This window comes from Acipenser ruthenus, chromosome 17 (genome assembly GCF_902713425.1).
Source record: "Acipenser ruthenus chromosome 17, fAciRut3.2 maternal haplotype, whole genome shotgun sequence".
In the NCBI taxonomy this organism is placed as follows: Eukaryota; Metazoa; Chordata; class Actinopteri; order Acipenseriformes; family Acipenseridae; genus Acipenser; species Acipenser ruthenus.
In genome coordinates, this window is record NC_081205.1 from 5,635,619 (window position 1) to 5,651,996 (window position 16,378).

At 38.9% G+C, this 16,378-nt stretch overlaps 1 protein-coding gene across 3 annotated transcripts in view; it reads right to left on the bottom strand.

Moving 5' to 3' along the window:
* Positions 1–16,378, bottom strand: part of LOC117423437 (RNA binding protein fox-1 homolog 3) — a 374,971-nt gene that overhangs the window by 116,185 nt on the left and 242,408 nt on the right. For 2 of the 3 annotated variants that reach the window (XM_034039231.2, XM_034039233.2), the window contains one exon: positions 7,946–8,054. Coding sequence is in view for 1 of the 3 variants with exons in the window: in XM_058989872.1 (XP_058845855.1) it covers positions 4,621–4,638 (18 nt within the window). In the remaining 2 variants the exon portion in view is untranslated. Of the gene's footprint in view, positions 1–4,620; positions 4,818–7,945; positions 8,055–16,378 lie in introns of all 3 variants that reach the window. The other variant, XM_058989872.1, reaches the window with a different exon arrangement.

A 16,378-nucleotide genomic window follows, 5' to 3' on the forward strand; every position in this document is an offset into this window, starting at 1 on the left:
AGTAAGGCAAGATAACGTTCCATTTGTGAATATAAGGAAAACATTATTTCTGCAAATCATCATTACTGAGATTCGCCTCAGAGTTTCTTCACTTCAGATTTTTATAAAATAATTATCATTTACATTCATAATTAACCATAATGGCTGTGAGTAATTATGTAGTTTTACCCAAATGGTAATGTTTTAATGGAGAGGTTCTGTAGTTGATGAAAGTTTCATAGCAGGTACAAATACACGTGCATAGGCAGGCTTGATGTTTGTGACAATAATAAATAAAGAATATTCTGTAAGTTTCATTTTTGGAATTGAAATTTGAAATGTAAAGTTGAACATGTCCTTATGGTATACGAGAGTCTTCTTGCGGAGCATTTTATATTATTATTATTATTATTATTATTATTTTATAAAAGTTGAAACGTGAGGCGCATCCCATTGATACAGAGGTGTGCGTTATATAGCTCAGGTGTATCAGTTTTGCCACTGAGATGCTTCAGTGCCTCACTGGACTGCAATAAAGCCCATTGACACTGCAGAGCAGCTCACATAACACCTTGATGTGCACTGTGTGTGTCACACCTACTAACATAATATGGCAGCAGATAATGGCAAGTCCACTTAATGATTCATCCTAGGTCCTCCTAAGTGCAAACAGCTCTAATGCTAACAAGTACAATAAGGATGGAACAAGGTTATTTTACACTATTTATATTCCTGAACCAAACTCGCTACTGATTTCCCTCTGGATGTCAAAACCAAAATAAAAAAGAAGCCCTCAGCCCAATCAAGCAATGTAATCTTCTCATCAGTAATTGCACAAAGATAAGACCAGGTGCTGCACTGTATAGTTGTGCAAGCAGGGGATTCTCTCATACAGGAGTTCTGACCAACAGGGGTTCATTAGCTGTATCCCAATAATCTTCCAAAAACCAACCTTCCTCCGGGCTTAGCCACATGCACCTGTGGAGAAGCTCAGGAATCTTAGGGTTTCTCCAGAAGAATGAAAACAAAGTGCTTGCATTCAAATTCTATGAAAGCACAGAGCAATAACGTTTGCTTGTACTACGCTTTACTGTGGTGTGGTGGGTGATGGGGGCTCCAATTTCTGCACAACATTCATTTAAAATTCAAGCTGGCTGAATAAATCGGTGTGCAATTAGCATGTCGATCTGAACTACATTTTGGATTTTGTTTTTACAGCCACAACGACAATTGTGGCAGTGACAATGGATTTAAAGGCAAAAAGAAGTGGTACCTACTGCATAAAGTTACTATTTCACAATAAGCAGGTTAAAACGAATTTGCCAAAGATACAACTGCAGTTTGTTAATAGAAAACACAAATCAATTAAGAAATAACCACATGAATGGAAGCACCCCATTTAGCAATACAACACCAGAATCAATGGCATCCTGCTGTGGATTACAGAGCTGATCAGAGCTATAACAAAAAAAATCTGGCTAATTGGGTCAAGCTAGAAGAGTTTTATTGTTTTTTTCCCCTGAACTTTTTATGTTTGCAATCATTCTAAATGCTGCAATAACGTATATATTTTTTAAAAAAATATTTATATATACAGCAGCTGGCAGACTACTTATGTTGCCAACCCATTGTGCTTGATTTCCTCTTTTTTTAGTAATGGTTTAGAATACAATAAAATGTTATTAACCCACTCTGCTATAAAGATACAGCACTATATTGATTTATATAGTGCATTTTATCACAACAATCAAGTGCTTGTCAGTAAAACCCTTAAAAACAACCTGCTAAGCAATTTTAAATAAGCCAGCAAAACAATCTAATAAATCTAATAACTGTAATCTCATTGTCATGTATGGTGGATTATCCAGGCGGGGTAAATATGCCCAGTACAGAAGGATTTGAATGAGTTATAAACATCACTAGCGGTCTGCTTCCGAAGGTACCAAATGATGTCTTCATGTACAGCTAAAGAATGACCGCTGAAATACGTGAGGTTGGAAGTGTAATGAACAAGGTTATTTTCAGACGGGTCTGGTTATCCCAGCTGCCTCTCACATCACACTCGCTGATATCAATGCAGGGCTTTCATCTATCATCTCCTGGCTTTGGAAAGTACTCTATACCTGAGCATCCAGATATACCCTTGAAGTCTTGCTTGCTCTTAACTAAGGACACCTTTGCTTTTCCTAAGAAAAATGCAACCCTGTTAGGTTTTGCTGGTCAATAACACGCTGGCAGTGTTCCCCTTGAAATCAAGCAGGTCCAAGCACTGACACATTACAGAGCATGGTCCGCATCATTTACCTTACACGAATATATTGGGGGTAACAAAACACAAAGTTGCATGATTTGGTTTTGTGAGGCATATATATGTGTCAGTGTGTATGTGCGCTTATACTAAGATCCTCTTTTAATAGTAAAAAACTATAATGTAAGAGACAGGACATTTTGTAGCTGTACATGTCTTTTAATTAACATTCATAAGATATTTGGCTTAGGCTGGTATATAGATTTTTGCTAAGGTTTACCATTTAGTCTTATTACACTTATACAACCTATAACATTGAGAGCTGAGGATCTCACACGAATAGGAATACCTGCAACAGTGTGAGTCAGCCTCTCACTTTGACATATTAGTGTGTGTGTGTCTGTGCTGGGGGCTGCAAAAGAAGAAATACCAATAATTTGTTACAGTCCTGGCAAGCCCCCACAAACTCAGCACATTTGAAACAGTTGTCTGCAGCAAACTCATTAGCACCCTCTGCTGGTTGCAGGCTGACTTCTAACTAGTCTGTACTTTTCTTTTTCCAGTACAGGATGTTGTATATCAGGGGTCTGTGGACTGGTAACGCAGTCTTTTACCTACTGGCAGCAGGCTCAAATCCAGCCAGAGTGCGTTTCCATACAGCGTCTATTCTGGTGGGCCCAGCCAAGCTCCTCGTGTATAGATATATAGTGTATAGATCAGAAATAAAACCAACACCACCAACTGGAATTGAGAGTCATTAAGAGAAGCCAAGAATTGTATGGATGTAGAGACTGAACTGCTATATCACCTGGGGGAGAAGGGGCTCTGGGGCAGGCTAGTTAAAGCAAAGCATTGGCAGCACATGCTGGTACTTTCTGTGCTGTACCTGCCTGTGGATCACAAGAGGACAGAACTCTCCTTCCCAGTTTTCTCAGTCGACCCAGAACTATTCAAGAGCATTCAAATGCATTCATATTTTATGCTGTTATGCGTTTTTTTTTTTTTCTAAAATCTGGATTCCATGGGACTTAATCATAATCAGGTGGTTTAAAATAACCCTTCTTCCCAGAGCAGAGCTGGAGTGAAAGTTTGTTTTGAAAGTTGGACGCCCTCTTAACTCAGCAAACCACTGGCAGTCTAGAGATACCAGAACACAACACGTAACAGCTGTATTCTTCTATTCTAGATGTTAAATCATTAGAGCTGCCTCTCTGTTATCTATCTCAGGATTGAAGCATATGCAACTCAACGATGAATGCCCAAAAGAAAATGATTCCAGAAGAGTTTCGATAACAGTTAACACTTGGGACATGACCGAAGGAAAGACCTGGACAGGCCTTGTCTACGTCCCAGTTGGTTTATAGTACATTGGGCTTCCAAAGGGGGATTGTGAATTTAGCACAATTTCTGTAAACCCTTTTTTATCAGCAGCCTTTTTTGGAGAACCACCCCACCCCAAAATAATAATAATAAAAAACTAGACGCCATACATTTTAAACAGTAATACTGGGGTATTGCACAGTATACAGAAAAATAATCAGCAGACTTTTTTAATGGACATGCGTGTGAACACTAATAAAAGGGAGATTGTAGCAGGTTATTTTTAAGGGTATAAGTGATGTTTAAATGAATTTTATTGTAAGGTGTCAGTGTTGCCAGGTTGAGTGGCATTAGATGTTCGAGCAAGAGGATACATCAGGACCTGGCCATGCAATTCCATACATACAGTACATACTGTACAATGCTAAGGAAAGTGCCAATTGAACCATTTCAACTGCACACCAATATACTAGAATTATGCTTTTAAATGAGAAATAGACTTTGCAAAAACTCACCAGAAAGCTTTTTAATATTTTCAGTACAGGCTCTGTGTTATAATATTATTGAAGAGTGCAACATTCATATAGAAGGTGTAATCTAGAAGAAAATTCAATCATTTTGATGTTGGACATAATGCTAACCTAGCATAGGACCAGGTGAGACTGCAATGAAAGGTCACTTCTAACAGAACCCCCTTGTCCTGTGCGATTGGTCAGTTCTCAGCACAGTTGGCACAATGAGCTGAGATGGAAAGATTGACTAACTAGTCGCTAGGCAGTGGCATCAGGGGAACTGCTACTTTGCCACCTTACAGTAAGGTACAGCGCAGCACTCAGCAGTGGTGGAGACATCAGGGAAAAAATATAAAAAGGGCAATTGCAGAAGGTGGTGCACATTAAAACACCAGGCTAAAACAAACCGAAACAATATAAAAAAAAAAGTCTGAAAAAAGTACAGTGCATGTTATAAGTTGACCACTCAAAACTTCAGCATTTATGTGGCAGCTCAGTTCAGGCAAAGAGAATACACGCAGTGTGCGGACTATAGAGAAAGAAATCAAGAATAGTACATACCCAAAAATACATCATCATTTCGGAAGCTGGGGTTGGTCTGGCTGTCACCGCAGTATTGGGGAAATTCAAGATGGTTTTGTCTCGAAGACAGAGTTGAAGAGGAATAATGTCCTTTAATTGATCTGCTCAGTTTCTTCTTGCTCTCACTTGGTCTTCGCTGCTGCTCTGTGTTTTTTTCCCTGTTTTTTTTGTCCTTTCTTGAACAAACACCAAGAGGGAGATAAAAGTTGTTGTTACCTCTCCTGTTCTTCTTCTTCTGCTTTTATTTTCTTTTTTCCCCTCTTTCCTTTTCTCACTTACTCACTCACTCTCTCTCTCTCTCTCTCTCCCTCTCTCTTGTTCGCTCTGTATCTCTGTTTCTCCTGTCTCTTATTGGTGAATCTTAAATCACTCAGTACAGTACATTACAGTACAGAAGCTTCAACTAGAGCAAGAACATTCGGCTGTTTGAGGCATTCTGGCTCTGGGGCTGACTTGCTGAGCAGAAAGACAGGAGCTAGTCGGGATCCAAGAGGAGGAAATAGAAAATTCAAGAATTGAGGAGGGAAGGTTCTTTTCTTGTTGTCCGTAAACTGAGAGAGGAAATGGTTTCTCAGCGACGTACCGGTAAAAGTAGTAGTAATAGTAATAGTAAAACAAAAACTGTGTAAAATAGGCAACACGCAGTTCTCGTAGAGAAAAGGAAGAGCAGCTAATTTTTTTTTTTTTTTACTGCAGAAGTAGCAAGCTGGTTGATGCTAAGTGGCAAAGGGTTTGCTGGTCTCAGCCTTTGCGCGCCGGGACCAATCAGGATTCAAGCGCTGTGGTTAAAGGCTAAGGGAATAAGTTGACAGGTTTGTGTTCTGGGTCGGTAGGGATCACAGGGTGGAGGGGGAGTGTGTGTGTGTGTGTGTGCAAATGTATGTGTTTCTGTGGTATGTTTGTGTGTGTGTGTGTGTGTGTGTGTGTGTGTGTGTGTGTGTGTGTGTGTGTGTGTGTGTGTGTGTGTGTGTGTGTGTGATAAAAAGGAGGACAGGGGAGGGGGTCTTTTCTTTTAGACAGCCTTGTAGCAACAAGCCTGCCTCAGCGATTTCCAGGCTATACCTTCAATACAAGACCAGAGCTCGCTTTCAGACATTAACCTCTTCACAACCACTTCCAAGGGGAGTTGGCTGTTCATCACTTTCAATACATGCTGTGGGCGCTGTAAATCTAGATATATAGCCGTCAACACTTTATAAGCATTCGTATTTGAATTGTAATTATGTAGGGATCCATATTGCATTCCCACTCATATTAAAACCTTACTCAATATTCATTCGGCACAGGCATTTATTTTAAAAGAATGACCAATTCATCATGGCTTTTATATCAGCCTCCTTCCTGTTTGTTTTGTGCAAAGTAAATTGCTAAATAAATTAGCACCAGCGATCAGAGACTATATTACAATCCCTCGTCCTCTATGAATCGTTGATGGAAAGTAAAATAAATAAATAAACAAATAAATAAAAACCTTCTCCGGCACTCCATCTGAAGAACATTGCTGTTTTACACACGTCTGTTTCAGATCCTTTCTCATAAATAACTTATCTGAGCGAACACCAGCAGGGAAAGGCTAACGCACAGAGAGAAGGGGGCTAATCTAAAAAAAAAAAAAAAAATGAATAGGGAGGCTTAGAAACTGAAGTTTAGATTCACTGAGACACAACATCTCCTTTACAGGGATTTCCTGTCCCTATTTATAGGGGGAATTTAACCAGGTCAACTTTCTTTGTTTGTTGGCGTGTTTAACCTCTACTGGAGTTTTTTTTTTCTATGTTTAGAGGAGGACAAAAAATGAATTCCTGTGACTTCAAGTAGATTTAGGATTTGTGTCTGTTCTCCATGTCTATGGTTACCGGTAGGAAACACTGTATATAACCTTGTACACTGCAGTTACGCTGGGTCAGCAAAAACTATGCTGTCTATTATATAAATTGCTTGATTTTAATCTCAATGCAGTGACATACATGGATTTAAAAAAGTGATTGAGGACACATTTAGACCAGAACAAAATGCTCAGAAATGCTACAAAAACTTAAAAAAGAACCACTGATTATCCATTCATTAATTTACAGATGACATATAAAATAAATTTTCAATTAAGATATTGCAACAAGACATGTAGTTTCTGAACTTTTTATAGGAAACCTTTTCTCCATCCGATAATGAGGTGTGAGCAATAACAAAGGGAAAGTTTCCGAGCTGGTAGACAAGGATTTGAAGCCTCATATACAAGACGACACATTCCAACCTTATTACAGCACTGCTTCTGGCAGGCAAGCGGGTAGAACAGCCAGCATGTTATAATGAGGGCAATTGTTTTTAACAGGATTTCATGCCAAGCTGCAACAACTTTGTAACAACGATGGCATTAGCACAGGAAACCTACTAATAAGAGGTGGTGCAAACTTGAATAAGTATTTTGAGACTTATGTGAACTAAAGATGATGTAAGCTGTTTGCATTTTCTTCACATGGGATAAACAGTGTACTGACCTGACTTTCAAAAAGGCCCCTGGATCGATTATGTTGCATCCCAACAAAGCTATAGACAAAAGTTTTCATTCTGATTTACTTTGTTACCTCCTGTCTTAAACTTTATTTTGTAACAATATTCTGACATATTCTAGATGATTTAAAAATCATTTTCTTATACCATACCAGTACAGCAGTGTGAAATGTTACATTTTTAAATAGCTATTACAAATATGGTAACACTATACAACTAGCATCAGCATAACTCTATTACAATTGGTTCCCAAACACAGAATTCTTCTGATTGCATGAAGTTAGCAGTATTTGTAGTAACACTTTACATTGCCTTTCACTACACTGTAATAACACAGTAATTATGTATATGGTTATGTAGATACAATGCAATAACATGTATAACAAAAGGAAGTTTAGAGGGTGGAATATTATTCTTGATGAATGTCTTATACATGGAATTTGATGTACTACTATGTAATTATACATTAATAACATGGCGATATATGATAACACCACGTCACTAATTACATGAAGCTATCATAGATTTACGAGTTGAAATCGCATACCAAGAGCCACATTTCACAAATATGAGATACGGATGTGGAGATAATGATACGTTTTTCTTGCTTTTGAATACTGAAGTCCTCTCAATGCATCAGTTACTGACGATTATTACCTGTACGATATTCAATTAGGAATCGGTTGCTGGTTATACCTCCACAGGATAGCTTCAATTATTTCATAGGAACAATGCAAAAACGAAGCCAAGCCCAGGATGAATAGAGAAGTACAGTATAAAAAACCCCAGGACTTACCAGTCTTGTGGAATAGGGTGCCCCAAAGAGCCAACCTTGATCACTCAGCAGCCCTGCGTACACTACGTTCCCAAAGAGAGCAATTTTACCAAGTTGGCTGGTTCTGTCTCTACAGTATATAAAGAAAAGAAAAAAGGGTTGTTATTAGACAATTGTCCCAGTGAATTATTTTCAAAATGAGTCTGTTTAAACAGAAGCAAGTACAATAGGCATTTCAGGCAGTACTATAGAATTGAATTGTATTTATTCATAAGGGGCCTGCCCTAGAAGTGACATGTAGTACAAAATGAGATTCAAAAGCTCTTACTTCAAAGAAATTCAAGCAAATTAATAATGTCTGTGGCTGTCTTTTTTTTAAAAAAAGTAGTAGTTGGGAAATAATATCATTAAAAAAAAAACACCTGCCATCATAAAAATGACAGAATCTGGAGACATTCCCCTCACCTTTAAAAACACATTAAGACATGGTCTGTAATTCTCTCTGTAGATTTTGATTGCTTTGTTATTTTTACACCTGATTATCATGTAGTGTATGCAAACCAGGCTTGGTTATCAGTCTGGCAGGAGATCACAGCTCTGGTGAACTGTGATTTACAGTAGTTTGAACAACAAAGCTCCCGATTATGTGTGTTCTCAGCGCCCCTTGGGATTTAACAGCCGTACATTGAGATCTACCTGTCAGAAAGGATCAAGATTCCTGTCCATTTTGTTGCCATTTATTTGCCTTTGTTATTTTTTTTAATGTAAAAAGAGATGCCCCATGCTGTGTGTTACTTAACAACCTGTCTAAAAAGGCAAGGAGGCAAAGGGTTCCAAATAAAGGTGGGCTATTAAAAAGCGTGGAAAAAGACAAACTGGAGAAATACAGGGATAACTGAAGTGACTGAAACGTACCGTTTTATCTGTTGTATTTGAGAATGTTCATATAATGTCTGATTTACTATCCCTATTTGTCATGTTGTAAAATATTACTGTAATTTCACTCTTGTCAGCATATCTCTCAGTTTAAAAGTGCCGTTAATAAATCACCAGTAAAATTAGTGGCTGATATTGCTCCAACGTTTCAGCATAAGTATCAACCAACTTCTATACGATGCTAATACAGACTATGTAAGAGTTTATTACATTACGACAGTCTACCCAAGAATATAATGTACAATTCAATATGTGTTTAACCTAGATAGGTATAGATGGGTTTTCATCTTTCCCAGGAAACAGTACATATATTTCTTTCAATTCTAGCCTCATTTCTGTTCATGAGCTTGAACCTCCTCGGTAGTAGCACGTCAATGAAAGATTCAGTCAGAACTACAAATAAAGCTTTATCCTAGAAAAACCCCAGCTACAACTACTGGGAAATACAGGATCAAAAGCATTAAGAAATTCTCTGCTACCTGTAGAATTGCACGTATGTTAATGTTATTAATGGGGACGGTGTAAGGGCAAATTAACAGCTTGATTGTTTATTGCTGGAGCTAGCTGCATGGTCTCACATGACCCAGCAGAGAGTTCAATCTAAATGAGATCCTGCTGATGATGTCATTTAAAACATCTATATGCATCTTAACTTAAAAGGACCTGCTCCACTTAAATCAGGCCAGCACTACTACAATGAGATGCATGAATCACATCAGTCAACACAAAAGCTATTCGCTTGGTCACAAGGCCCTCTCGAGTCATTTAAAACAGGGGATTTTTTAGCATTGTCTTCACATAGCTATTAGACAGTAAAAGCAGCAATTAAGTTTAGCATTTAGCTTAAGTTTTCCTTAGAATGTGCTTTTATTTTTTTGTCATTTGCAATTTCAAAGTATTACAGTTGTTGCAAAGCTGTCGTATACATGAAAGTAGCAACTATTTAAAGCAGGACTGCACTAATTCCATATCTGGCAATACCCCCTTAAACACATTCAGTTTTGTGCACGTAGCACTGCACAGCAATTGAGACATTTACATCACACACAGTGGCACATAGATGTGTTAACAATGCATACACTTGTAATTCACTTTTTTATTTGACTGATTAGGCCTATTTCATACATGTCTTTTTGTCTCATACTGTCCGATCTACAGTTCAGTCTGCAGCTCCTCTCAGTGACTTCCTGCCAGACCAGTTTGTGAGTTAATGAACACCATACTTTCCAATTTTACCTTAACGTTTTAATCTCTGCAGCACATTACCAATTCTGGACAGTAAAAATAAAATGACATATAAAAAGCCCTGCACTATTTGTCAAAAATTACACTCTAATTACATTTTAATTACACTACACATGTCGTGCACAGTTTAATTATAAAAAGCATTACCAACTTCCCCTACTAGTCAAATGTAATTAGGTACTGAAGCAACTCGTGGTATTTTTTTTTTTAGGGCATAAGCTCATTCTTCATAGAAAAAATATTTAAAGTAATACAATTCCATAGCTATAACAATATATTTGTTGGAGATTGCATGCTACACCCTGGCAATATATGAGGAGTAATAACAATGTTCAAGTGTTTGTTTTAAACAATTTGCTGCTTTCAAACAGAGCAGTGTGGAGTGGTTTGGGAATACAAGCCCAATAGTTCATGAATGAGAAAAACACAAAGATCCTAAAATATGCATCATTTATACAAGTACATAATATACTTTGTTGTAAATAGGGCTACTGACAGCTGATTCATCTTCAGCATTGTTTAGATAGGGTGAAGATCCTGTCTGTTTCTGAGCAGCCCTCGTAGATTCAGCTTTGAGCGATTCTAGTGTGCAACACTCCACCGCATCCAATCCTGTTGAAATTCAGCTTTGCATTACAAGATTTGTTAAGGTGCATCATGTTTATCATGGTTCTGCCTGTCTCCTTCAACCCTTGGTGTGCTATAGGACTCCATAGAAAGAGTCACTGCTAGAGGGATCTGTCTATGGGCTGCTGTTTACCATTGTAACAGGGTAAAAACACCCAGATGCAGTAAAGACTGGAAGCCTATGGGTCATCATATGTAACTCTAACAATGGCCTTCCTCACCAACTACGCCACCCAGCTCCTGGTCCAGGCCTTGGTACTCTCCCGCCTAGACTACTGCAACTCCCTCCTGGCTGGCCTCCCTGTGTCCGCCACCCGTCCGCTCCAGCTCATCCAGAACTCAGCTGCTCGCCTGGTGTTCTCTCTGCCTCGCTTCTCCCATGCAACTCCACTACTCCGCTCGCTCCACTGGCTCCCGATCACCGCTCGCATCCAGTTCAAGACTCTTGTACTAGCCTACAGATGCCTTGACCAGACTGCACCCAGCTACCTCCAGACCCTCATCTCTCCCTACACCCCCACTCGACCTCTCCGCTCCGCCTGCACTAGAAGACTGGCTCTACCTCCGCTACGCTCCCCTGCCTCCAGAGCCCGCTCCTTCTCCACCCTCACCCCGCAGAGGTGGAATGACCTTCCTACAGATGTCAGGACTGCCCAGTCCCTGACCACATTCCGGCGCCTCCTCAAGACTCACCTCTTCAGAAAGCACCTGTAGAACTCCTGTTTTTCCCCTGGGACACATATCACCCTTCCTTAAATGCGCTTTACTTGCTCTTATCTGCCCCCTATTTTACTGCATTTAATCCTGTACTTCAGAGTACTATAATCTGCCAAGTGTTTAATCTGTAGTATTTTGTATTTAATTATATCCTGATGTAACTATCACTGACACTGTTATCTGCTGTATTATTGAATTGTATTTTGTCACACTTGTACTTGCTTGAACCAAAGTCATTGTATTCATCATTGTATTTATCTTGCTCTTAATTGTATTATTACTTGCACTGTGATTCTTGAAATGTATTTGTTTACGACTGTAAGTCGCCCTGGATAAGGTCGTCTGCTGAGAAATAAATAATAATAATAATAATGGAGAAATGCTGTACACATAAAAGTGGAGCCTGTCTTTGCAATATTTTGCAGTATGCTACAAACACGTGATTGGGATTCGGAGTGTATTGATATGTGATAAGACAACGTTGGGTCGTGTTTTAGCTATATCAAGTGACTGAAAACCAGCAATGAAAACCTGCATTGCTACAGCTGCAACTCCCCAGCGAGCAGATGGACTGGGAGGGACTTTAATTAGAGAGAGAGAGAGAGAGAGAGAGAGAGAGAGAGAGAGAGAGAGAGAGAGAGAGAGAGAGAGATGCTCTGGAGTTCAATACTGTAAGTGCTTTAAGGGTTACACACATCCAGAGCTCAGCCAGTTTCTAACGACTTTGCACTTTGCTACAGTAAAATAAAGGAAAACAACACTTTAAATAATTCATAGCCCTCCCTGCCTATAGATGGTGGAGGAAGGTGGGTGGGGAGAAGGAGGTTTTGCTGAGGGCTGGAAGAGACAGCAGCCCGTCTACATTACAGTGGAATGGCTCATTTAGTCCGTGCCAGATGTTATTAAAGTTGTACCATCCCCATTACCCCACCCCCTCCTGATGCCTTTGGGGCTCTGTGTAAAAGATAGCAGATAGAAAAGATAAACAACAGTGAAGCCCGCAGCTCTAAGAAACCAAATAACAAAATGCATACCTCTTAACCTCTCTCGCTCACTCTGTTTTTTTTTCAATTGTTCCTCCAGGTCATGGACTTCCTATCACACTATCCTGCTTATAAACTGTAAACTACCCTGGCCATGTATTTGTACATGTGAGATCCCAAATTGGTTACAATACGAATAAGAATAACAAGATTATTTTCCACTGTGGTATATTAGTACCAACAAGTCTCATATTGTACACAGACTGATCTCTTACTGCTTTTAAGAGCGCAATACTCTTCATAGTTTTGAAATAACAACTTCTTTAGGTGGATCATTTATGTGTTACAGTTCTATAGCATCAAGACGATTCCAACGATTGCTTTAAATTAAACAGCAAAGACACATAACCCGTACAAGGAAGTAACACGGTAAATAAAACACAAATACAATTTTCTGTATTGCTTAGGCACTGAACGGTACAATGATTATGGGGTTGCTATGGTAGCATTCGGAACTGCAGTGTTGCTATGGTAGCATTCGGAACTGCTGTGTACCATATTCAGCTATTGCTCTTACACGTTTACTGTACTTCCACTACAGCTTTCCTTCATTCTTAGAGACTGAATGTAACTTTGAGATGTTTAATACGAAACAAGACTATGTCAAATGTTATGAAACTGTGTTGTGCATCACCACTGTAGTCAGTATCGTGTTATACGCATTAGACTGGCCAGTGCTAACAACGTGAAAACATACTTTAAGATTCTTCTTAATGTGTTACTTATATGTGATCAAAAGTTTGTGATTTCTACACTTGTAAATGCAAAGCGAAAGTCCAATTTATACCTAATGCAAATTCAGACCCTGGTTAGCGCTTTTGACATTAGTAAATTAATGGTAATCATAGGCTTTGTCTAACATGTTTCCTTCAGTTTTTGCATGAGATACCACATTGATGATTGACCCATTTTACACTATTAGGGTAGCATGGTTTGCCATGCTTTGTTAATATGCTTTACCATAGTTCTCTGGGCTTTACAATGCTTACCTGTGCTTTACCATTAGGAGTGTGCAGAGAACCCATTACTTCTACTCAGAAATCAATTCTCAATATGAATACTCACATTCCGATTTTACTTGGATGACATCATCGGAAGTGGGTAGGGTTAAAACTAGTAGTACTGTTAAAATACATCTCTGGCCCTGAAAGTGACCAGACAGTGGTTTAATGTTTAATTAACAATAATTTAGATCCCTTTCAAAGTCCTAATGTGTCATTTTAATAATTATTATTTTTTAAAGAAATATTATATGGGTGTCTCTCTAATACAACTATATTATTTTAGAACAGTGTGCAGTCAGCTGCCCACTTCTTTACACACTGCAGGCTCACCATGCAGCCGCCTCAGAGCTACAGCGCAGCTCTGGGCAGCTTACAGGCAAGCCAGTAGGCACCCGGCCTAAAACCCCTGGGAGCTCCCATCCACGGTCGGCAATGGAATAGCCTGGACTCGAACTGGCGACATCCAGGCTATAGGGCGCATCCTGCTCTCCATGCGGAGCGCCTTTACCGGATGCACCACTTGGGAGCCCCCAATATTATTTTAGTTTAACTAAAACAAAGAAAGGAGATCTTGGCTGAATTTAAAGATGCACACAAAACAAAAACAAAAAACAGAGTAAAGCTTTTATTTAAACATAAAAAAGGCTGTTCTAGCAAGACAAAGAAAGACAAGACAAAGATCCCAAAAAACACAAAAAAGCCTTTATAATTTATACACTTGTTGTTTCTTTTGTTTCAAGCACACTCACAAACTGAAGGACCAGCCAAATATATATAATTCCCTCCTCCTTTCCTTGGATTGACTATCTATCTCCATACATGAGACTGACAGTCATCGAGCCAGGATCTATGTATTTTTTCTCAACAAATAACGAGTAATAGCAAAATCACTCTTGTATTACTAGTACAAAATGGCCACACTTGTTACAGATACTCATTTGTACTCGTACTTGGGCATATCTCTATTTACCATGCTTTTACTATGTTGTATTACTCTTTACTATGCTTTTACAATGGTAAACTCCTTTATTATCTGAAAGTTAAAAAGTCCCTATTACTGAACATGGAGCAGCCTACTGTACAAGCTTACCTCAGACTGATATTGAGGCTGACTGTGCCTCAGCGGGAAATCAATTTCGGGGCCTCCTTCCAATCCAAATACAGCAGTGCTGCCTGCCAGTCCATATGGCTGGCACCTTGCTCTCTGCCAGGACATAATTTAGCTCAGCCAGCTCTTAAACTGGGTGACAAATGACTGACACAGACACACACAAACACACAACAGAGGAAGATGGCTGAAATGGGGTGGAATAATTTATTTCAAAGCTGCAGTTTCTGTTTCAACCTCTTTACCTCTGGAACAGATTCACAATACCTGCTTCAGGATGAACCCTCATTTTCTAAATGTTTAAACCACAACAGGTTATATAAATAAACAGATTAAGTACATTAATATCAGGTTTTCATCTGTTTTTCATCTGTACTTTCCTGATTATAAGTATCCCCTGAACATGTTAAAACAAAATAATAATAATAATAATAATAATAATAACAATCCTTGTGTTAACATATTTTTGAAAACTTGTTTCATACTTGCTTATGTGGCATCTCAAGTTGGAATAAGGTTCATTCTGAGTTCCAGTTGTGAGTCCCCTGCCCCCTCAGCAATATTAGAAATAGCTGCAAGGTATACATTGATCTAGTACCCACTAAGGGATTTCATTACACCCAACAAAAGATAGTGTGCTGAACACAGTAACTGTAACAACACTTTACCATAATGATACAGGTGGAATATAATGAACACTCGCTTTGCTAAGAGTACCCAATGAATCTGTTTGCGTACTTGTGATTGTATTTCCTTATGGGCATTGTCATTTTTCAAGAACTGTTCTTGGATGAGAAAAAAAAAAAAAAAACATTCTTCAAGCCCCAGCTAATAGATTTGGGATTTCCGTTTTCCACTGGGATAAAGCCCACTGAATAACTCAAGTCAACGGGACAAGCTTTACAGTTCAAACCACCGGATTCCCAAATCAAATCAAAAATATGTTTTGCATTCATAATAATATATTCTGCTTCAGATTTCATTGTCATGCCTGGATCGGTAACAAAACCGATTATTTAGCATGTTTCTTTAAATATGTTGTAGAGTGTACAAGGACACATTAAAACAATAGAATCTATTACCTCCATATATGATAGGCTGATTTAATTTCAACAATTCCAAATTGTATTGACAGTGTTAACACAATCTTAGCACAGAGTTGAGTTAAATCTGAGTGAAGGAAGTCTGAATGTATGGCTGGATGCACACTCTCTCTCTCTCTTTTCCAAAATATCTTATGCACTCCTAAACAGCCACTTGCTAAGTGTTGCTAAGTGTTAACATTTCAGACCTAGTAAGTAACAATGCAAGGGCATGTAGGAGCTGTTAAATTTACATGCTGAGCTATTCACTTCCAGCTTGGAAATATTATCATTTAAGATTCCTATGCCACAGCAGAGGCTCTGGACATGTGTGTGTGTGTGTGTGTTTTGCGGCTGGTAGCAATCTTGGCTGAGGCGTAGAGGAACAGCCTGGGGCGAATATGGCCACCTTTGCACAGCCACACAGTGTAATAAGTTAATTGGTATTTTGTGTGATTGTTTAATTGAAAAGTTTGGAATGTTTATTTTGTTAATTGAAAAATGTAGAATGTGGCCAGGGAGTGATTGATTGATTGACTGCCACATGCTATAAAAAGGCATTTGGTGAGTGTGTAGGAGAGTGTGTGTGTGCGGAGTGGAGTGGAAACAGAAAGACAGAGAGCAGCAGCTTGTGCCCTCTGTTTCAGCACCGGGATGTCATTGCTTGGGTGTGTTTTGAAGTGTTTTGTCTA